We start from the raw sequence: 24,490 nt of genomic DNA, 5'->3' as shown, positions 1-24,490 counted from the left end.
AGAAGAGGCTACCGTGCCTTGGTAGATGGAATTTCTTCATCTAAGAATTTCCTGTATCAGTGAAATCATAAATCATCCCTATCTCAATTTTTTTAAGTTGCATAATATGTATTTAACATATTAATAAATATGTATAGCAGTATGAGGCAGATTGATCAAACACTAGTATTTAAATTTTTAAAAACATGAAACAAAGGAGCCAAAAGTTGTTTTCTCTCTGTCATGCTTTATTTGCCGACAAGTAGAAGTAATCTTAGGAGACAGGAATAGGAGCCAAAACTGTGATTTCATTGTTACAAATTATTCCCAGGTGAAAAAATCCTTTTCATCAATGCAAGTGGGCACCCTGTCTGCAGCTCTGAGAGAGCAGCTGAAAACTGGGAGAGATTAAGTGGCTTCTCCAAAGTCTTACAATCAGTGCATATCAAAGGCAGGCCTTTAACCCAGACTCTTCAGGTCTCAAAGTAAGCTCGCCCAATACCCATGACTATTCTCAAAATAAAAGCAAAGGAAAATTGAAGACTTCACTGGGACTAAAGAAAATAATTTACAACAAAACTGCCTTACAAATAAAAATTTATTTCTTCTTTCCCAGAGGCAAAAGACATTGAGGGTCCTCTTCATGTTGAAGTATTTTTTAGAATCCAGTCCACATATTCATCCACTTTGGTATAAACACCAGGGTGTCCTGGGCGGGCACAGCCTTCCCCCCAACTGGTTATACCCACCAAATGCCAGATGCCATTTTGCTGACAGGATAGGGGGCCTCCAGAATCTCCCTGTGTGAGAGGGAAAGAAAAAAAAGTTTTAAAGATGGAAGTTTTTTTATTTCCAAGGGACTTCAACCCCAAAAACTGATCAGAGATTTCTGACATTGTACTTCAGTCTCAATGTTTCAGAATTTCATGTTATTATTTTGCCTTGTTTCTAAACTTCAGATGTGAGCATAAACTCATACATATGAAATAGACAAAGTTTATCAACTGTGTACATATTATGTGTGTGTATGTAATATATATATATATGTATGTATGTATGTATGTATTATATGGGTACAAACATAAAATCTGGTCTAGAGCAATATGTATAAGTATACACACATACATATAATATATATGTACATGTACATATAAACATTTTGTTATTGTTGTTCAGTCATTTCAATCATGTCCAACCCCATTTAGGGTTTTCTTGGCAAAAATTATGAACTGATTTGCCATTTCCTTCTCTAGACCAATTTACAGATGAAGAAGCTGAGACAGGGTTAAATGACTTACCAAGGTCACAAAGCTAGTGAGTGTCTGAAGCTAGATTTGAATGCAGACCTTTTTGACTCAACTGTGCCAAATATCTTATATACACACATGTTTACACAAATGAGACACATGTATTTGTTTAATATGTGTATCTATATATATGATCCTCAGAGAATTGTGAGAATGAAATAATGGAAAATCTACAAAGCACTTAGCACTGTGTCTGACATGTAATGGTATTAATAAATGCTTATTTTACCCTCTATTCTCTCCCAACTTTCAAATAATTCCTGAAAGCTTTCTCTTATTTATACTCATAATTGTATCAAACTTCCTCTGTTACCTTGCAAGCATCTTTCTTCCCTTCTTCATAACCAGCACAGATCATCTTATTGGTTATTTTGTGTTCTCTGTAACTCATTTGGCAATCTTCATCTGTTATCAAAGGAACAAAAATCTTCTGAAGAGTATCTTGTATTTTTCCTACAGTAGAAAATACACAGACCTTGGGTTTTTAAGTGTTATAAATGATTTATTTATGTTATGTGTGTATGTACAAGTAGAGATCAGAAGAAGCTTTACAATGACATTCTCAAGATCTCTCTGTAATTGATTATGAAACATGGGAAGCATGGCACAAGATCATAGATGGTGTGCCTGCATAAAGAAGCCACTGCAGAGTTGCAGGAGCTCAAAAGAAAGATGAGATGCTTAAATTTAGAGACATCTCCATTCCTCAAATTATTTAAGGAAGGAAAGGATACAATGAGTTGTGGGGATCAGTGTAGTCTTCATGTGGCACCTGAGCTTGATCTTGAAAAGAGAGAGGAATTCATAAGGACTAGATAACAAAAAGAGGGAGTACATCCCAGATATGGGGGAAACAACTTGTGTGAATGAATTGAGGCAGAAGATGCCCGGACACTCAAGGAACAGGGAGTAGTCTAATCTGTCTGGAAAAGAAATTGCATGAAGGATATTAGCTTCCAGTAAAATTGAAAAGGTAGGTTGCTGCTAAACTGCTCTATTAATTCTTTAGATGTATGTACTAAAGTGACAACTATCTAGGGAATGAGAGAGGAAGCTGAGCTCTGGGGATCCAGATAACCTGAGTTCTAATCCTGTCTCAGATTTTTATGAGCTAACCTCTTTTAATGTGTTTCCTCAACTGCAAATATAAGAGCTTGGGCTTGGTAATCTTTCAAATTCCTTCCACTTCTAAATATGACAGGGCACACACAATGCCATTTATATACCTCCTAAAGAACAGAAAATATGCTTTTGAATTTTTATTTTATTTTTAATTTATGGAACAAAGCAAGCATTTCCATAACATTGTATAATTTTTAAAAAAGATGATTGCACATGAAATTGCAAATCTATTATGTATAACTTACTATTCCTTTTAAATATATCACAAAGTTATCATGTAAATTTATTTTTTTCATTTTTCTTCCCCCCCCCCATATTTTAACAGATTGTATTTTAAAATATATTCATTACCTCTTTCTTTTGTGTATCCCCAACCAGTTACCCAGCAATTGGTATATGTAATTTTTCCATCTCCTTTTGAAGGAAGGCATATGGGTTTCTGGAGAGCTAAAATTTAATTTTAAAGTTTAGTTATTTAAGATGGAGGAAAAAAACTATTTCTCCAGTAGAGATCCCCACTGAGCTCCCACCTAAAGAGTTTTCTAAGTCTCTCCTTTCACCTCTTTGTCTTCATTTCTACAAATAGGTCATGGATAATCACAGAATTTTGAAAGGAAGGACATTTGAATGATTTTTTACACATAGTCTTACTGAGTCCATGGAGCTTACTTGACTTGTCCAAGTTAAAAGCAGAGACTAAGAAGCAGTCAGGATTTGAATCAATCTTCCTAATGTCAAATTCAGTGCTCTTTCTACTATGCTACATTATAGTTCAATGGATAGAGTATTGGGCCTGATGTCAGAAAGATCTGAGTTTAAATCTAGTCTTAGACAGTTACTAGTTATATGACTTTGAGCAAGTCACTTAACTTATATCTTAGTTTCCTCAACTATATATAAAATTAGGGTAATAATAGCACCTACTTTCCAGGTTTGTTCTCACATAGAAGGTACTCAATAAAGTTTCATTCCTTACCCCCCCCCCCAAAAAAAAAATAGTTCCCATTTCTATTACTCTTTATGGATCCTAGAGTTGAAGTGGGAAAGACCTTAGGGATCACCTAGTCCAACCTGCTTAATTTACAGATGAAGAAACTTCAAACCATAGTGGGCATGTGATTTCTCCAGTGTCATACAAATAGTAAGTGCTGGCATGATTTGGATTCAAGTCTCTGATTCCAAGTCCAGTATTCTTTGCAACTCCACCATATTGCCTCTACAAAGTAATTTCCTTACAATGATCCTATATTGTAGTTAGTATTATCATCCCCATTTTACAGATGAGAAAACTGAAGTTCAGAAAGGTTAACTTATCCATGGCCACACAATAATTAGTAGAATCTAGATTTTCTGATCCCAAGTCTGGAAGTCTTTCCATGGCACCATGCTATCTCAGCCACTGATTGATTCACTGTGTGACTTTTAGACAGATAATAAGCCTCTCTCTGTCTCGATTTTTTTTTTTCTTTTGCAAAAGGAAAGTACTGGAGAAGATAAGAGACAAAGTTTCTGCCTAGCTTGCTAATTCCATGATGCCATATTATTCTATATAGATAAAACTTTCTCCACAATTCTTTACCCTTCTAAAATGTTAAACAATTAGGCAGAAGTTACATCTTTGAGCCACTAAGTCAGTTGCCTTTTCCTAAGAGATATGGGCATGATCTACTCCCCAGGCTCCTATGCTTTCCCTGATATCAAAACAATTGGCCAGATCACCAAGTTGAGACCTCAGGATTGGTACTATACAATATTACATGTAGGTAACTAATACAATATTTCATCTAGGTGATTAATACAGCTAATGCTTCCAAATAAATATTTACTTACTGGTATAATTAATTGGAACCTCAACTTTCAACAAGGCGATGTCATATCCATGGTTTGCCATTTCATATTTTTCATGAATAATTATCTCTTGAACTCTGAAGAATGGAGTATTTCTATGTATCTGAGACTGGTTTACAATGCCAGCATAGACCCGTAAAAGTTTAGTAGCACCCTCTAGTCTAAATAACAAAAACAGAAAATTCAGCTCATTTTCTTTTTACAAAATGTTGCAAATATTTATTGCTTTTAAGTAATTTAGAGAAGCTTGAGTTCTTTAATTTGCCTTTTTTGAATACATAATATTGGAGGCTCCTGGTGGACTTGGGAGTGGGTAAACAATAACATAACGCTGCTAAGCTTTACCAGTCGTAGAATGTTAAGAACTAATCTCCTCCTCGTATGTAGAAGAGAATCAGTAGTATAAAGTTTACACAAAGGAGAAAAATTACCACCCAGTGTAATCATCTATCCTTTTGCCCCATTTCCCTCCTCCCCCACACATTCACAGACAGATACAAGAAATCTAGCCAGTTAGTCAATGCAGTAGATAGAATGCCTCATCTGAAGTCAAAAAGACAAGTTCAAATATGGCCTCTGACACTTTCTAGCTGTGTGACCCTAGGCAAGTCATTTAACCCTGTCTGCCTCAGTTCCTCATCTGTAAGATGATCTGGGAAAATAATTGGCAAACCAATCTAATATCTCTGCCAAGAAAATAGTGCCATGAAGCATTGAACACAATTGAAGAACAAGGACCTGAATAATACTCACAAGAGGTTTCTAGTTCAAGCTTTATCCCCAACCTATATAGTTTCTCAGTTTCTTTCTCTATAAATTGAAAAGTTGGCCAAGGTGATATATTTAAGCTCTCTTCTAGCTCTATGATTCTGTGAGACTGTTTTTGTTTCATCTGGCTATACCTTTTTGCCATTTCCTAGGGGTACAATCTAAATGAAGCCAGAAGCTAGGGAATATTCTTAGGAGAGACAAATTGTGACTCCTTAAAATTCCCTGGGACATTATCTCTTCAGTTTGGGCTTCTCTGTTTTGCTACACCTTTACAAAGACTCCTCTGGGGAATGATTCTCTCCCCATAGGCCATGGATAAAGCTCATCAAAGAGGAGAATCCCAAGTGGGGATGTAGAGAAAGGTGGCTTGGGACAGTAGAAAGAGCAACATCTCTGACTTCATGGGGGTTGGGTTAAAACCTGGTCGCTAGTGCTTAATTGTGTGATATCCCTGGGCTGCAGTTTCTTCATCTATAAAACGGAGGGGGCAAAGGTGGGGAGAATTGAGCTAGCTGACCTCTGACCTTTAAGCTCTGAATCTGTAGTCCTGTGGCTCTCTCCTTCATATTCTAGAAAGAATAGGAGCTAGCAGAAGGAAAAGCTAGAAGAAAGAGAGTAATAATCTATGACTATATTGGGCAAGGGATGGACTCTCATAAAACCATGCAGGTAAACATGTAAAGATGCCCAAGGACCTAAGGATTCATGGGGAAGATAAAGAGAGTCCTGGGCAAAAATATTATAAAGTTGAATATAAATATTTTTCAAAAGAATATGAATCTTAAAATATTGGTGCTATTAGACCCTGGATTAGTATTTTCTCTTTGAAGCATTGCCCTAATCTGAGGGATTAGAGTATATTAAAAGACATAGTTAGAAGATCTGGGTTGAAGGTCCAGTTCTAACATGTACCAGCTGGGTGACCTTAGGCAAACTATGTCCCATTTAAAGAGTTGCAGCTTCCTTACATGGAAAATGAAAGGGCTCAAGTAGGTGATAGCTACTGGGAAGTATGGTCTAATGGAAAGGGCATCAGAATTGGTATCTGAGAATATGAGTGCAAATATGGCTTCAACACTCAAGGGCTATGTGTCTCTAGCCAAATCATTTAACTTCCCTGGTCCTCAGTTTCCGTATTTGTAAAATGAGAGGGTAAAACTAAATCACTTCCAAGGTCACTTCCAGCTCTGACCATTCCAACTCAATCATTTTATAATATACATTTTGAAAGACAGTTTCATTAGCTAGTAATAAATCTCAAAGGTGGGTATAAATTTGGCATTAAAAAACAACAAAAAAAAGACTAACCCTTCAAGGCAATGGGCAGCTGTTAATATCCACTGTTTCCCAATGATGGATCCTCCACATAGGTGTTTCTGGATGGGGAAGGTGACATGCAAACTTATCTGCCATGGCCATTCAGCAAGAACCGAGTTTGTTCCTCCAACTATCTTTGCTTTTATTTTGTTAGTGCATGCTGGAAAACACACATACACATATACATACACATACACACACACACACACACACACACACACATGCAACAGATAAGTAGGCAGCCAGATAAATTATAGATGGTTGATAAAAAGATATAGATAAATGATAGATATAGACTAGATCTCTTATTTTTCCTTCTATAGCCTTTAATTATATACTTCCCAGCCAAAAATAGATTAATTAATTGATGAAAAAGCTTTTATTAAGGATTACTGTGTGCCAACTCTGTGCTAAGCTTGAGATATACAAACAGAAAGGGAAAAATTACCCAAGGATAATATTCTAGTAAGGGGAGGCAACACATTTGGATCTGCAAATTAATAGGGATTATAAGGAAATAATAAAGCAGACTGCCTTTCCCCAAAGTAATGGAATAATTGATTTGCTTACTGTTCCTAGATCAAAAGGTGGAAAATACACCAGTAGAAAGGCAGATAAGCTTTTAGAAGCAGAGTAGTTGATAAGAAGATGGATGGGACAAATTATGGTCCACTCTGGGACTATCTAGGAATAAATAGTCAGCTTGCACTAATCAAGACACTATAACTTAGGGTAGAAACATAAAGAAGAAAACTTTTTCCCCTCAAGTCAACAATTCAGCAAGCATTTATTGAGTACTAATTGTACATTTCTATTTCTGCATATAAGAATTAAGCAATCACATGCATTTATTAAGCACTTGCTATATATCAAACACTACTCTAAGTACTGGATTGACAAGGAAAAACCTAAATAGTCTTAATCCTCAAAGAGTTTATATCCTAATGGGAGAGATAACAGATAGATAGACTGGTGCATACAAGAAAAATAATAAGAAGATGATAGATAATCACCTGAAAGGGCAGGCCTGCTTTGTGTTTATATCTATCATTATCATTTACAGTTATCATTCTAATTAACAAGGTAAGGATTATTTGGGAAAGCAAATAATGATGCCATACTCTGTGATTAAGGCCCAGTTATTGATTTTTTTTAATGATTATTTTAGTTGGCAAATAGATCTTTAGTTCTGTCATTGAAAGATTTTTTTTTATTTCACAAGGCAAATTATTCAAGTAACATATCGCTTACCATTTTCCATTTTACATAGCCTTAATGTATAGCCAGAGACACCTCCTCTTCCATGAAGTATTTTAATTGGGGATCCATTTGAAGACATTTTCAAATAACATTTACCTCTGATGAAGGAAATAAATCATTATGAAGAAGAATGCCACTAAGGGAAAAGCATCTATGTATTTTCAAGCAGTTGAATAATTTTTCTATGTAGTATTTAAAAATCCACCTTACTTCCCTTTGTTGTATGTTTCTCCAGATGGTGAATATGTAAAAAATTGGCAGCGTATGGTGTCTGTGCACCTTTCTTGGCAGGTTGTATGATCTTTGACCTCAAAAATATCCAGTTCCTCTCCCAAGAAATCAGTGTTGGAATAAACAGAGCCATGACAAAGCACTGGATAGGCAGCAAACGCACATAAGCAGATTTGAGATAAAGTGCATGTATTAACCATATTTTGTGATAATAATTCTGTAGGTAAAGCCCTAACATTACCAAACTGATTATATTGTTTACCTGGGACACTGTGTCTGCAGTTTAATAAGCTAAAACCTGAAAAGGCATTCTCCCTGGTGATCCGTGTGCTTGGAATTCCACTTTGGGATGTTTTAAGGAGGCAAAGATTTCTAATAGAAAGAATTGAGAGTGCTGTTAAACCACATAATACAATAAAATTCTTGCAACTCCAAAACATACTATGGTACAGTTTATGATTGCATAGTCTTAATTTTCCTATTATATTTGTGTATTAGGAAAGGGTGGAAAAGGGGAGATGAAGGGAACAAACATTTCTTAAGTATTCACAATGTGCTATGCACTCCCATTTGACCCTCATGACCCTGGAAAGTAGAGACTAATACTGTGCCCATTTTATAGCTGAAAAAAAATGAGACAGATAAAGATTAGTAAGTGATTTATCCAGGTATACACAGCTAAATGAAATGTCTGAAGCTGAATTTGAACTCCAGTCCCAATCTCTACCAATGGCCAAAATTTTTATAGGAAGCAAAATTAATCTTCACTTATCTATCTTTCTATATAATTAGTATTCTTTCTTCTCAAGAATTTTGTTGCAGGCTGAACCTCTCATGTCATGAAGGAAAGCAATCTGTATTTTGGGACATAAGACTTCAATGTGGAATACAATTCTCCTTTATTTTAGAAGACCCACAGAAGGGAAATGATTTATACAGGATATTCAAGTAGCAAAGGATAGAGCCATGATTTAAACTCAGGTCTTTTATTCTTCTACATTTTTATTTATGAAAGAGAGCAGATAATGATTAACAAGGAAGAAGGAATCATTAATGGTGGAACTTGGGGCATTAAGATGAGTTGGTGGGTCTCTTGGGGTTATTTTCTTTCTGCTCCTGAAATCACATTCTTCCTATATATAAATCTATTCCTTATATATGGACTAGGATTATGTTGGGTGCTGAGAAAGTAACCTAGCCAAACTTTTCTGAGGTTTCCTAAAGGGACAAGATGAGAGGGGTGATGGTTATCTTTGATCACTGATGTACCCTACTTTTATTAAGGAGTGATCAAGCTGAGTCCTAAGCATCCTGGCTTGGGGTACCATAAAAATGCAATCTTAGTGGCACTTTTAATCATTTGTTTTTATTCTTCTTTTGTAATTATTTTAAAGTGGGATTTTTAAAAGAATTTTGAAATTTAGAATAAGGGCCTTTGGTTGGCTTCATTTTAAAGGAAACACATCCTACTTGCTTTGCCCCCTTACCGTTGGGATTCTGTAGGCCAGTTTTTAGATAGGAATGTAAAAAACAGGCAGTTAGGATGATGCGTACAAATACTTTGGCACACCCAAGGATCAGGTGTGAAAAGCCTGTCTTCATTGAGATCAGCAAAAATGGTGTTAGGGAAGATGTCCCGAATACAAGCTACAAAAGAGAAGAAACTTGCAATTTATTTATTGCAATTATTTCAATGACAGTGAAATTCATTCATTCAGCATTTATTAGCCATATACTTTGTGCATTTGGAAACCAAAGTTAAAATGAAAAACATTATCTGCCTTCAACAAACTTATATTCTAGTAGAGGAATTTATATTCAAAAAGATATGTAAAGAAATGAGTTTGTAGGAAATGAAAGACTTGTATAAATTAATACAAAGCTAAGTAAGCAGAACAATATATACAATAACAACAACAGAGTAAAGACAAACTAACAACTTTGGTAAATTTAAGAACTGTGTACCAAGTAATGAACAACCATAGAAGACTTAGGATAAACTAAGCTACACACTTCCAGACAGAGAGATGATAGATTCAAAAAATAATGACAAATATATTTTGGACTTTGATGATGTGGGAACTTGCTTTGCTTGACTATAAATATTTGTTACAAGATTTCTGTTTTTCTTTTTTTCTTTGAAATTAGGGGTGAGATAAGAAGGAGAAAAAAATGAATGCATACTAATTTACTTTTTTTTTTCAAGGCAATCAGAGTTTAGTGACTTGCTCAGGATCACATAGCTAGTAAGTATCTAGGGTCTGAGGCCACATTTGAACTCAGTCCTCCTGATTCCAAAGTTGATGCTCTATCCACTGAGCCACCTAGCTAGCCCAAGAAATTTAAAAAAAAAATTAAGAGGAGAAAACATTAAAAGACAGATATAGAGGTTTGGTCTTGGAATTAGAAAATATAAGCCAAAAGCTTATTGTATTTAGCTCTGCTAAATACTGACTGAATAATCCTGGGCATAGCACTTAACCTCTCAGGAATCCCAGATACTTCCTTAAGACCATACATTTTAGAAAATGTACAGATCTGCATCGGTAGAGGTATCTTCACTAGGAATTCCCTACACCCATGATGAAATCACAGATCCAGGCATATATAAGTAATTGAATGTAGTATATTTTGACAACACAGTATAATTTGCTAATGAGAGCACTAGCAACAGGAAGTCCCTTAAGAGTTCCCTAACTAGTGTTAAGAAACTTCTTCAATACACCGTCAGCATTGCATAATATACTCTAAATCACAGGATTTTGTTCAGCATGCTAAAATGATGGATAAGATGGTATTTATTTTAAACTTTTAAAAGTAACACTTCTTTGATGAAAACTTTCCCATCTTTTCTCATCTTTTTTGTTATAGAATTCTAAAGATTTTTTTTTGTTTGTTTTTGTTTTTTGCCAAAAGATAACTTGGATGAAAAGCTCCTCAGATTAAAATCTTATCATAAAACATCATGATGCAGTATCAATTCCCTTGTATCATCTGTCTATATAACATTTATCCTGTACTATACTATTGTGTATCATAATTATCTATGTACATGATATCCTCCAACTGGATTGGAAGCTTGCCTTCCTGTTTTATAACTGGTCCTAATACAGTGTTTTGCACAAAGCAGATATGTAGCAATAGTTTGTTATTGAAATGTCTTGTTAATTAGTTTTATATTTACAAGATAAAGTATACCTAATGTACACACAGAACACAGACACACAGACACACACACACACACACACACACACACACACATATTTACCCATTTTAGAAACTGCACAGGATTTCAATGAGAATCCAGATACCACATTCTCACGCAACTCTATTTTTGTTGGGAATCCTGTTGTAGTATATTTCAACAAACACACCTTGCTAAAGAAAAGAAAAAAGAAAAAAATATCACTCAGAAATGCATCACCCTATAACTATATGCTAATTATTTTTATAATGTAGTTAAGGTAATCCATAATGGTTGATATATTCTGAATAACTGCATCATCCAATTATATCAGACTTTTTAACATACTTTAAAATCATAAAATTTCAATGTTAGATCATGTAATCCCATCCAGTGGGGGAAACCCTTCTCTACTATTCTGGGAATTCTATACTATTCTGGTCATCTGGCTTTTGTTCAGACATGTCCAGTGGCAAGGAAAGGCTCTTTAACCACAACATGCTGACCATTAGCATCAAAGGCTAAGGGGTCTAAAAGACCTTAGGAGTCATCTTGTCTAAATCACTGATCTTACAAGTGACAAAACTAAGGCTTAGAAGATCTAAGTGACTTGACTAGGGATGTGACACAACCAATGTCAGAGAAAATATTTGAATTTACTCACTCCAAAGTTAGCATTTTATCCACTATACCACATTGTGTCTTTGTAAGTATCATTATATTGTCTTACATATATGCAACTTTTAGGAAATTAAATATCACAGGGATTGATGAGATCTATGAATGTTATATACAGACCTCTGTTTTGCTCCTGGCATTTCTCCTGGAGTTGTCAGGCAGCAAACACCATATGGACTGTTCCTTAGCCTGTGTGAAGCCACACTGGCTCTTGGTTGGAAAATAGTTTTCCAGATGAAGGATATTAAGGAGGGTTCTGGCAAGGATGTAAACAGCAATGACTAAGATAAAGACCTCCCTGTGATTGTTATAGGATAATATGTTTGTTTTTCTTTTATAGAAATGAACAATGAAAACAACCTTGAACTCCTAAGGGAATAACCTTCTCTTGCCATATAACCTAGAAGATTTCAGTCAGCTTTTGTATGAACAGTAGTCCCCCAGCTTTGTAATTCTTTACTGAAACAGAATCAGGGCCAGGCACTTACCACACAAAAGGAATCTAATGGTATTCACGATCTATTCAATTGGAAATTCAATTAAAGAGAGATTGACTCCAACCTGAGATAAGTGATGGCTTGTTGAGAACAATATGGAAGTGTTAATCCTTTTTCTCTAGACCCATGTTCTTTATCACTGAATAATGTGGCTCCATCAGTGGTGAGTAGTTGAAATGTGACAGAGATTCTCCACCAGCCAGCATTGCACTATCCATATGTAGATCCATTGGTTACAGCAAATGGAGAAATTTCTAATGCTGTGGCCAACTTCACCTGCCTTTGCAGTATATTTTTCAGGGATGTTCACATAGATGATGAGCTTAATGCACACATTACTAGAGCTAGCTCAAGGTTAGGAGGTTCCAAAAGAAAGGGTGGAAGAGATGTATCAGACTGCCTACCAAACAAAAGATATACAGTACTAATTTCATTATTGTATGCTTATGAAATCTGCATAGTCTACCAGCACTATGCCAGAAAAGTGAACTGATTCCATTTGAATTGTCTTAGGTGGATTTCTTATTAACATAAGGTACCAGATACTGAGGCCCCCCTTACACTGAACTGCCAAGCATTCAAAGTCTTCTGTAGAGTGTGCTGACCATATAGCCCAAATATTAAATGGTTTATCTAAAAGACTATTCTGCTGACAACTTTCACAAGGCTAATGCTCACACAGAGGTCAGAAGAAGTGATACAAAGATATTCTCAAACTCTTTAAGAAAAACTTTGGTATCAGTTGTGAGACAAAAAAGACATTGGCACAGAACCATGTCCAGCATGGCATGCTGCTAATAAAAAATATGTTGTACTTAATGAGCAAAATAGAATCCTAGTACCACAAAGGAAATGTGAGATATACAAATCCAGAGATATCTCCATCGTGAAAATTCATACTATTTGTGTCTGACCTGTGATAGAACCTTCCAAGCTTGTATTGAAGTAATCAGGTACGGTCAAACACAAAATTCAGGATTCAGTAATCCTGACCCAATATTGTGATATAGCAGGCTACCTACTTTCAAGTCTTCAGTGAGTATGAAAGACAAACAACAAGGAGGAAGCTGAACTGAATTTCAGCTTTAGGAGTTTATTTTTGCCTCTCATGTTTTTATTATGTGTTATATCAAGGAATATAAGCTCCTTGGAGAAAAAAAGACCATGTTTTATATATCTATCTCCAGTGCCTTACACATAATAAGCACTTAATGTTTATTGAATTATTAAAGATAATTTCTCCTTTCTAGGCCCCAGTTTTCTTCTCTGTAAAATGAAGAGATTAGAAGAAATGATCTTATGTATCTCTTCAAGCAGAGTAGGTCAGTAAATTTCTAGCTCTCCAGATTTCCCCCATAAACGGAATAAATTTGTGTGGTTAAAACTGGTTAAAAATCAAATAGATTTGGGGCAGAATAGAGGTCCTCTTGGTACAACTCAAGAAGATCAGATTACCCAGTGTGAAGAGTAAGCATTTCTTGGTTAACTCTGCAGAAATACCAAATGGGGACTCCTTGGAGTAACTGGGCATAGTTGCAGCCTTAGCATGAACCACAGAAACTTTTACCTCCCAGACTGTATGTGGAATCAAGGGACTGAGTCCAGGAAGACAGAGGGAACCTCAGATGATTTGGAACACCAGGTCCAGCTGTACTACAGAAACAGGACCCTGGGCAAGAAGGAGCCAGCACACTTAGTGGGTCCAAAAGCAGTGAGGAAAGAACAGTACTGTCTGCAGGCAGTTGCAGGCAGATACAGCTCTTGGTTTGGGGTTCCAGATCAGAGGGGAAAGCGGAAGTGAAGCTAGAGACACCATCCTCTCACCCCATGATTATAAGTTCTTACACTAATATTTCTCATTTACATATATATATTAACCAGCAAAGAAGAAAAAACACAACCTTAGAAACTTACTGTGGGAATAGGGAAGACCAGGGTTCATCTTCAAAGGAGGATATTGAAGTTCAATAAAAAGCTTTTTCTACCCCAAAGAGTAAGAGTAAATAGTTCCCTGCCCAGAGAGAATTTATAGAACTCAAAAAAATTAAGAATTAAATGAGAGACATTGAGAAAAAAACTAAAAAAGAAATTAAAAACTATCCAAAAAAACAAGATTATGGGAAAAAAAGGTTAACCAACTAAAAAAGGAGATATAGAATTTTAAAGATGAAAATTATTCTTTGAAAATCAGATTGGGCATGGGGAAGCCAGTGAAGCTATGAGACCAAGAAATAACAAAATAGAATATAAACAATATAAAGAAAAAATAGAATAGAATATGAAACATAAGAAAAATAACAGATCTAGAGAATAGATCAAGAAGAGAAAATATAAGAATCATTGGACTACCTGAAAGCTATGTCCAAAAAAAACCAAACCTTGACACAACAATGCAAGAAATAATCCAAGAAAATTGTCCTGGAGTGATAGAGGATGAGAGGAAAGTAGAAATAGAAAAAGTCCACCAATCACCACCTAAAGAGATCCTTTGTGGAAAACACAAAGGGATATTATTGCCAAATTTCAAATCCTTCACATTAAAGAGAAAATTTTGCAAGAAACAAGAAAAAAAAACAATGCAAATATGCTAGAACTACAATTAGAATTGTACAGGACTTATAATCAGCCACAATAAAAGACCATAGGTCTTGGAATCATATATACTGGCATTCAAAAATACTAAACCTGCAGCAAAATTATCCATAAAATTGAATGAAAATAAAGAATATTCAATGACCTTTCAGATTTTCAGAACTTTCTATCAGCCAAACCCAAACTCAATAGAAAATTTAACATGTAAGAGCCAATATCAAAAAAAATATTTCAAGGAATTTAACATGGAGAAATTGTGTATGCTTTTTATATGGAAACATATGCTATATGTTTAAGATTGATATTGGCAATTGAATGAATAGCTTAAAAGAAAGACTGGGGCAGAATTGAATATAATCTGACGCTAAAAAGCAAAACCATCTAGAAAAAGGCAAAAATAGCAATTATTTTATGCAAATGTGATGTAGCGAAAGAATAAACTCAGAGGGAGGAGGAGGGCTCATAATTATGAAAACCTACTCACATCAGAAATCGGTTGAATAGGCAAGACGAGAGAGAGAGAGACAGAGAGAGAGAGAAAGAGAGAGAGAGAGAGAGAGAGAGAGAGAGAGAGAGAGAGAAACCTGATTTTAACAATGAGTTGAGCAGAAAAATAAATGAGTTTTCTTTTTTCTATATTTTCAATTCAGTTTGAGAAACAGTTCATAGATTCATAGCTGGAAAAGACCTCAGGGGTCTTCTGGTTCAAGCTCTTCACTTTGCAGATGAAGAAATTCAGTCCCAAAGAGATTAAATAAATTGTTGAAGATTATTCAGGAAATAAGTGACAGAACCATTTTTTCTTTTCCCAAACCCAAAAAGGAGCAGCAAGACCAATGTAATCTGATTTCTGAGAGACAATAAAAAGTTAGCTCTTATAAAGTGTGTATATATACACACACATATACACATGTATATATATATATATATGCATAAATACATATATAAACAAAAATAGCTTTATTCAGTCATGGTCTGATTCTGTATAAAAGAAATAGTAAGAAGACTTCCGGCCAAGATGGTGGAGAGGACACACACATCTGGACACATTGTCTTTGCTCTCAGAATTTATTTCATGACAAGGCCTCAGAATTAGTGCTTGACTGAAAAAAAAAACCCACAAATAATTACCAACAGAAGACATCCTAAAAATTCTCCAGAAAAGATATGTTTTTGCTTGAGGGCAGGGGACAGTTATACCAGTCAAGGCTGAGGGCAAGCAGCGGCAGCAAGAACACAGCAGTCAACCCACACTGAGCAGACTAGAGGGGGGTGGGGTGTAATCTTAGCCGTTTGTGTAGAAAGAACTTTACTACAGTGGGGCTATTTTGCATTGGCAGCAAGCCAGTAGACCAGCAGAGAAGCTGTAAATACAGGAGGTAAAGACTATAACCCCAAAAAGTTAGGGTCTCTTGGGACCTGGCCACACCCACCCACAGCATCTTAGCATGCTCTCAGAGTCTCAGAGCACAGATGCAGCGCAGTCATTGCTGTCCTGCTCCCCTCTTCCCCCGCAGTCTGTAGAGGAAGCTCGGTAATACCCCCCCCCAAAAAAAAAGCAGACTACATTTGGTTTTTTTGCTAGTTTGTCTTCTTTGATTCTTCTCTTACAAAATGAGCACAAAATTTAAACAGACTCTAACTATTGATAGCTTCTCTATGGATAAAGAGCAGACGTTAAATCCTGAGGAAATTAAAAACAGACTGTCTCCAGATGAATCCCCAAAAGGGGATATGATCTAATCCTCAACACACAAGACTCTTCTAGAAGAAATTAAAAAGGCTCTCACAAGAAAGCTAGAAAAAAATGGGAAAAGGAAAGGGAATTTTGGCAAGAGAGTCTGGATAAGTCATACCACTCATTTAAAGATAGAGTGGATAAAGAAATCAAATCCTTGAAAAATAGAATTAGTGAAATGAAAAAAGAAAATAGCTCTCTAAAAAATAAAATTGGCTAAATAGAAAAAAATTCCATAGAACAAAACAACTCACTTAAAAACTGAATTGGACAATTAGAAAAAAGATATAAAGAAAGTGAGTGAAGAAAATAATTCATTGAAAATCAAAATCGAACAAATGGAATTGAATGGCTCGAGAAGACACCAAGTCAAGCAAAACCAAAAAAATGAAGCAATGGAAAAAACTGTCAAATACCATCCTGGGAAAACAACAGACCTGGAAAATAGATCTAGAGAGACAATCTGAGAATTATTGGACTCCCTTTAAAATATGATGAAAAAAAGAGTCTGGACACTATTTTCCAGGAAATTATCAAAGAGAAATACCCAGAAATTATAGAAACAGAGGGTAAAATAGAAATTGAAAGAATTCATCGATCACCTACTGAAAGGAACTCTAAAATCAAAACTCCAAGAAATATAGTGGCCAAACTCCAGAACTATCAGAAAAAGGAAAAAAATACTACAAGCTGCTAGAAAAAAAAAAATCAATTCAAATATAGAGGAGCCACAATAAGGATTACTCAGGCTCTAGCAGTGTCCACATTAAAGGATTGAAGGGCCTGGAATATGATATTGCAAAAGGCTAAGGAACTTGGCATGCAGCCAAAAATAACTTACCCAGCCAGAACGAGCATCTTTTTTCCAGGGAAGAAGATGGACATTCAATGAAATAAGTGAATTTCATCAATTTTTGATGAAAAAGCCAGATCTAAACAAAAAGTTTGATCTACAAATATAGAACTCAAGAGAAACCTAAAAAGGTAAAAAGAAATTTTGGGAACTATATTTCTGCTATAAAGATATATAAAGAACACATGTATACTTTGTTCTAGAAACTAGAGGTAGAAAGGAACTTGTATACAGAAAAGGGTAAAATGGGGGTACTACATCTCACAAAGAGGCAAAGGAAACCTATTATATCTGAGAGAAAGAGTGAAGGGAGATGATGAACATAGTGTGTATCTTACTGCCATCAGAATTGGCTTAAAGAGAAAAATATTAGACATATTCGATTTATGGTGAAACTTCTTCCACCTCGTTGAAATGTGGGAGGGGAAAAGTGAAAAGGGAAGGAGTAAGCTAAGCAGAAGGGAATACGGAAATTGTGAGGGAAAGGGTTAAGATAGGGGGAGGAAATCTAAGGTGGGGGGAGGGATACTAAAAAGGGAAGGCTGTGAGAAGCAAGTGGTACTCACGAGTTTAGTACTGGGGAGGGGGGTAAAGGGGAAGGAAGGGAGAAAAGCATAAACAGGGGTTAACAAGATGGCAAGTAATACAGAATTGGTAATTTTAACCATAAATGTGAATGAAGTAAACTCCCCCCTAAAGCAGAGGCAGCTACCAGACCGGATTAAAAGGAAAAAATCCTACAATATGTCGTTTACAGGAAACACACCTGAAGCAGGGAGATACATACAGAGTAAAGGTAAAAGGTTGGAACAGAATCTACTCTGCTCCAGGTGAAATCAAAAAAGCAAAGGTAGCCATCCTAATCTCAGATCAAGCAAAAGCAAAAATTGGTCTAATTAAAAGAGATAAGGAAGGGCACTATATCTTGCTAGAGGGAAGCATAGATAATGTAGCAATATCAATATTAAACATATATGTACCAAGTAGTATAGCATCTAAATTCTTAAAAGAGAAATTAAGAGAGCTGCAGGAAGAAATAGACAGCAAAACTATAATAGTGGGAGATCTCAACCTTGTACTCTCAGAATTAGAAAAATCAAACCACAAAATAAATAAGAAAGAAGTCAAAGAAGTAAATAGAATACTAGAAAAGTTAGATATGATAGATCTTTGGAGAAAATGAAATGGAGACAGAAAGGAGTACACTTTCTTCTCAGCAGTTCATAGAAGCTATACAAAAACTGATCATATATTAGGACACAAAAACCTCAAACTCAAATGCAGTAAGGCAAAAATAGTAAATGCATCCTTTTCAGACCACAATGCAATGAAAATTACATTCAATAAAAAGCCAGGGGAAAATAGACCAAAAAATAATTGGAAACTAAATAATCTCATACTAAAGAATGATTGGATGAAACAGCAAATCATAGACATAATTAATAACTTCACCCAAGAAAATGACAATAATGAGACATCATACCAAAATGTGTGGAATTTAGCCAAAGCAGTAATAAGGGGAAATTTCATATCTCTAGAGGCCTACTTACATAAAATAGAGAAAGAGAAGGTCAATGAATTGGGCTTGCAATTAAAAATACTAGAAAAGGAACAAATTAAAACCCCCCAGTCAAATACTAAACTTGAAATTCTAAAAATAAAATGAGAGATCAATAAAATTGGAAGTAAAAAAAAAACTATTGAATTAATTAATAAAACTAAGAGTTGGTTCTATGAAAAAACGAACAAAATAGGCAAACCCTTAGTAAATCTGATTAAAAAAAGGAAAGAGGAAAATCAAATTGTTAGTCTTAAAAATGAAAAGAAAGAACTCTCCACCAATGAAGAGGAAATTAGAGCAATAATTAGGAGTTACTTTGCCCAACTATATGCCAATAAATTTGATAACTTAAATGAAATGGAAGAATACCTTCAAAAATATAGCTTTCCCAGATTAACAGAGGAAGAAGTAAATTGGCTAAACAGTCCCATTTTAGAAAAAGAAATAGAACAAGCTATTAATCAATTCCCTAAGAAAAAATCCCCAGGACCAGATGGATTTACATGTGAATTCTACCAAACATTTAAAGAACAATTAACTCCAATGCTATATAAACTATTTGAAAAAATAGGGTTTGAAGGAGTCCTACCAACTTCCTTTTATGACAAAGACATGGTACTGATACCTAAACCAGGTAGGCTGAAAACAGAGAAAGAAAATTATAGACCAATCTCCCTAATGAATATTGATGCTAAAATCTTAAATAAAATATTAGCAAAAAGATTACAAAAAATTATCCCCAGGATAATACATCATGACCAAATAGGATTTATACCAGGAATGCAGGGCTGGTTCAATATTAGGACAACTATTAGCATAATTGACTATATCAATAACCAAATTAACAAAAATCCATATGATCATCTCAATAGATGCAGAAAAAGCATTTAATAAAATCCAACATCCATTCCTAATAAAAACACTTGAGAGGATAGGAATAAATGGACTTTTGCTTAAAATAGTCAGAAGCATATATTTAAAACTGTCAGTAAGCATCATATGTAATGGGGAAAAACTGGAACCTTTCCCAGTAAGATCAGGAGTGACACAAGGTTGCCCACTATCACCATTATTATTCAATATTGTATTAGAAATGCTAGCCTCGGCAATAAGAGTCGAGAAAGAGATTAAAAGAATTAGAGTAGGTAATGAGAAAACCAAATTATCACTCTTTGCAGATGATAAGATGGAATACTTAGAGAACCCCAGAGATTCTACTAAAAAGCTGTTAGAAATAATTCATAACTTTAGCAAAGTTGCAGGATACAAAATAAATCCACATAAATCCTCAGCATTTTTTATACATCACCAACAAAATCCAACAGCAAGAGATACAAAAAGAAATTCCATTTAAAATAACTGTTGATAGCATAAAATATTTGGAAATCTATAAAAGGAAAGTCAGGAATTATATGAGACAAATTACAAAACACTTTTCACACAAATAAAGTCAGATTTAAATAATTAGAAAAAATATTAAGTGCTCTTGGATAGGCTGAGAGAATATCATTTTTATTATATTCCCTAATGCTCCCTAACTAATCTATTTATTTAGTGCTATACCAATCAGACTCCCAAGAAACTATTTTAATGACATAGAAAAATAACAAAAAAATTCACATGGAAGAACAAAAGGTCAAGAATTTCAAGGGAATTAATGAAAAAAAAAAATTAAGGTGGCCTACCTGTACCTGGTCTAAAACTGCATTATAAAGCAGCAGTCACCAAAACCATTTGGTATTGGCTAAGAAATAGATTAGTTGATCAGTGGAATAGGTTAGGTTCACAAGGCAAAACAGTCAATAACTATAGCAATCTTGTGTTTGACAAACCCCAAAGATCCCAACTTTTGGGATAAGAATTCATTATTTGACAAGAACTGCTGGGAAAACTGGAAATTAGTATGGCAGAAATTAGGCATGGACCCACACTTAACACCATACACCAAGATAAGATCAAAATGAGTCCATGATTTAGGCATAAAGAATGAGATCATAAATAAATTAGAGGAACATAGGATAGTTTACCTCTCAGACCTGTGGAGGAGGAAGGAATTTGTGACCAAAGAAGAACTAGAGATCATTACTGATCACAAAATAGAAAATTTTGATTACATCAAATTAAAAAGCTTTGTACAAACAAAACTAATACAAACAAAATTAGAAGGGAAGCAACAAACTGGGAAAACATTTTTACAGTTAAAGATTCTGATAAAGGCCTCATTTCCAAAATATATACAGATTTGTCTCTAATTTGTAAGAAACCAAGCCATTCTCTAATTGATAAGTGGTCAAAGGATATGAACAGACAATTTTCAGATGATGAAATTGAAACTATTTCTACTCTTATGAAAGTGTTCCAAATCACTACTGATCATAGAAATGCAAATTAAGACAACTCTGAGATACCACTACACACCTGTCAGATTGTCTAAGATGATAGGAAAAGATAGTGATGAATGTTGGAGGGGATGTGGGAAAACTGGGACACTAATACATTGTTGGTGGAATTGTGAACAGATCCAGCCATTCTGGAGAGCAAATTGTTTTGGTGGTTTCCCCATTGAATTACATATCCTTTGAAGACATGAATTTCTTTTCTATATCTCTTCATGGAGCCTTATACAGTATTTTGCACTAAATAGAAGTTTCCTTCTCCTGTTTTCTCTGATATTTTCAAAACCAAATTATGACTGAAGGCAGGAAGCCTCTCCATCCACTGGCATAATAGATAGAGAGCCAGAATCAGATGATTTCTACTGAGTGTTGCCACACTCGGTCTGATCCTAGGCAATCATTTAATTTCTCTTTCTTCCCAAGAAACTCTCTAAGATTTCAACTTTCAGATCTCCAGTTGGCATATAGAAGTTTCTTAACTATGTAACTCCTTGCCCAAATGAAATCTTGAGTCCAAAATAAGAAAGATCAAATAAAAACAATGATAATAATAAATTATTATGTAATATTATATTGTGATATATTAAATTATTGATATATGTTATATGATACATATATAATACAAAGTGGCATGGAATAGTATAATAAAATATAGTATAATATAATTAAATATGTGGTATAATATAACATGATATAATTTAAGATGCTGTACAATATAAATTTGATGTTAATATAGTATTTTAGAGTTAGTCCAGTGTTTTATGTAGTTTTTTCTATCAGAATCTCTCAGTAACCCTTTAAGGTAGGTATTACAGATATTATCAAACCCATTTTACAGGAAAAGGATCTAAGACTCAGTGATCAGAAACACCTATCTCTTAAGTGTCAAAGGTAGGATTTTCATTTACTTTCATTTACTTCTCTTGACTTCAGGTCTCTTATACTATCTCATGCTGACTGTACCTTGTACCACACCATGAGTCAACAAATATTTCATTTTCTACTCATGCCTTTTGGGAACCTCTAGACTTGGCTAGACGACTCACCGATGTGCCTCACTATGAAACGTCTGCGTGGCATAGGTAAAAAAGTGACAGTGGGCATCATTGGTACATCTGTCTTCACATTCTTGAACATTCATGGTAACAAAGGACTTGTAGTTCATTCCTCTCATATCAAATCCCATGTAGATATCTGTGTGGCAAGCTATATAAGCAGAAGAAGTTGAAATATTGTTATCTTAAATTGGCTGCTATAATCACCATGAAATATGGGACCACAGTGGTACATACAGTGCCAAATATGATCACTATAATTCTAATTCAATAACTTCCGTCCCAACTTTCTATCCAGTTCCCCTTCCCAATTTCATTTATTTCTTTTTTGCATCTACATAATTTTACTGTAACACAAAAACAACATTAATAGCTTACATTTACATAATAATTTAGTGCTAGAAAATACTTTACACACTGAGCATACAGGTGTCACACACCTGTAATCCCATTATTAGGGAGTTACATCTTCTGATGAATCTTCTGAGTTACAGAGGACTAAGTCAATCAGTTCAGTCCCCAGAATAAAGGGTCCATTAGTTGCCTAAGGAAGGTCATGGTTAGGCCCATATCAGAAATTGAGCAGATCAAAGCATCTGGGCATTTCAGCATTGGGATCAGACCTCTGAGTAGGTCCTCCACTTTCAGCCTTATTAAGATGGAGAGACCTAATTTTTTTTTTAAAGTACTTTATACACATTATATCATGATACTATTCTCCCTCTTCCCCATCATTCTGCCTGAGACTTAGGTAGTAAAATTATTATTATATCTATTTTATACATAGGATTATATACATATCAGAGTATTACCCAGAGTTAGTCAGTCCTTGAACCAATCCCCTAATTCAAAATCCAATTTTTTTTCAAGATATGCACTGCATCCCCAGAAAATAAAATATCATCAATACTTTTCAATTTTCCAACATACTTTCGAGTAGGAGTGAATCCAGCACTACATTAAGGAATTGAATAATTGCTCTACTCTTATGGAAGATAACATAGGTGTTTTAGCCCTGGAGCAAACATATAGCTATCAATTCTCTGATATTAATTTGCATATTCAGTATCTTTTTTAGAAGGTACCCAGTTAATTCCTTTTAAGGGAGACCTTAATCATGAGTTATGCCTAATCTTTATCCAAGATGAGGCTAAAATTTGAGCTAGAGAGTAAGAGACTTCTTCCTGTCTCTTTGGGCCCAGGTTTTCTCGGTACGAAACCTTGTCCATTATAAGTCAAGAAGTTCAGGCCTATTCATAATACTACCTTAAGTTTATTCATTCTTTTCCTCTCATTTTCCCATTCATTCATTCATAAAAGTTTATTGAATATTTACTATTTTTAAGGCACTATGTAACATAAAGAAAGGTGATTAAATTGCAATTCCAGCCCACAAGAAGCTATAGGTGGCAGAATGGATAAGTATGTTGAACTTGGAGTGAGGAAGACCTGAATTCAAATCTTGCCTCAGACAGTTATCACCTTTGTAACTGTGGACAAGTCACTTAACTATGCTCAACTTCAATTTATTCATCTCCAAAATGGGGACAATAATAGCACTTCTTTCACAAAGTTATTATGTGGATCAAATGAGATAATATATATAAAAAAATACTTTGCAAATCTTAAAGTACTCATCATTATTATATTCAGTTCTCTAATCCATCTCATCTCCAAACTCACATTTTATCATGCAGTTATTTATTTGTTCCATTAATAACTTTATTGTTATTTAAAGGTATAACAATTGATTAGTATAACCATTATTTCAAAATTATTTTTATTATTCCTTTTTCATCTATGTTTATAGTTTTTCCATTGCTGATTATGTATTCCCTAAAGAGAAAGACTTTATCTTTTGCTTCTCAGTGCCATATTTTGTACTGAGTAGATGATTAATACTGCATCTTTGTATCACTCATGGTTTCTGTCCTTGTTTCCATTGTCTTTTCTTTTGTTTTCTTATTAAGCAGAAGTCACTGACTTAAATCTGAATCTTCAGGGGCATATTAGAATAGAAAGAATAAGGCATAGAGAGAATAAGAAGGGGAAAAGAAAATATTGATAACTGGGAATAAAAGTATTCACCTTTGTGACAGGA

General features: G+C 34.8%; 1 protein-coding gene across 1 annotated transcript in view; it reads right to left on the bottom strand.

Moving 5' to 3' along the window:
• Window positions 1-559: 559 nt before the first annotated feature.
• F11 (coagulation factor XI) overlaps window positions 560-24,490 on the bottom strand; it is a 31,231-nt gene continuing 7,300 nt past the window's right edge. Inside the window, exons 5-15 of the mRNA XM_012552079.3 lie at window positions 22,381-22,540; window positions 11,104-11,213; window positions 9,323-9,482; window positions 8,098-8,207; window positions 7,815-7,977; window positions 7,596-7,702; window positions 6,336-6,504; window positions 4,239-4,417; window positions 2,760-2,855; window positions 1,600-1,739; window positions 560-779 (exon numbers count right to left, since the gene is read on the bottom strand). Coding sequence (XP_012407533.1) covers window positions 621-779; window positions 1,600-1,739; window positions 2,760-2,855; window positions 4,239-4,417; window positions 6,336-6,504; window positions 7,596-7,702; window positions 7,815-7,977; window positions 8,098-8,207; window positions 9,323-9,482; window positions 11,104-11,213; window positions 22,381-22,540 — 1,553 coding nt within the window. The 3' untranslated portion in view covers window positions 560-620. The remainder of the gene's footprint in view (window positions 780-1,599; window positions 1,740-2,759; window positions 2,856-4,238; window positions 4,418-6,335; window positions 6,505-7,595; window positions 7,703-7,814; window positions 7,978-8,097; window positions 8,208-9,322; window positions 9,483-11,103; window positions 11,214-22,380; window positions 22,541-24,490) is intronic.

This window comes from Sarcophilus harrisii, chromosome 6 (genome assembly GCF_902635505.1).
Source record: "Sarcophilus harrisii chromosome 6, mSarHar1.11, whole genome shotgun sequence".
NCBI lineage: Eukaryota > Metazoa > Chordata > Mammalia > Dasyuromorphia > Dasyuridae > Sarcophilus > Sarcophilus harrisii.
Note: the sequence above shows the minus strand (reverse complement) of the source record. Positions and strands in the feature narration are given on the sequence as shown.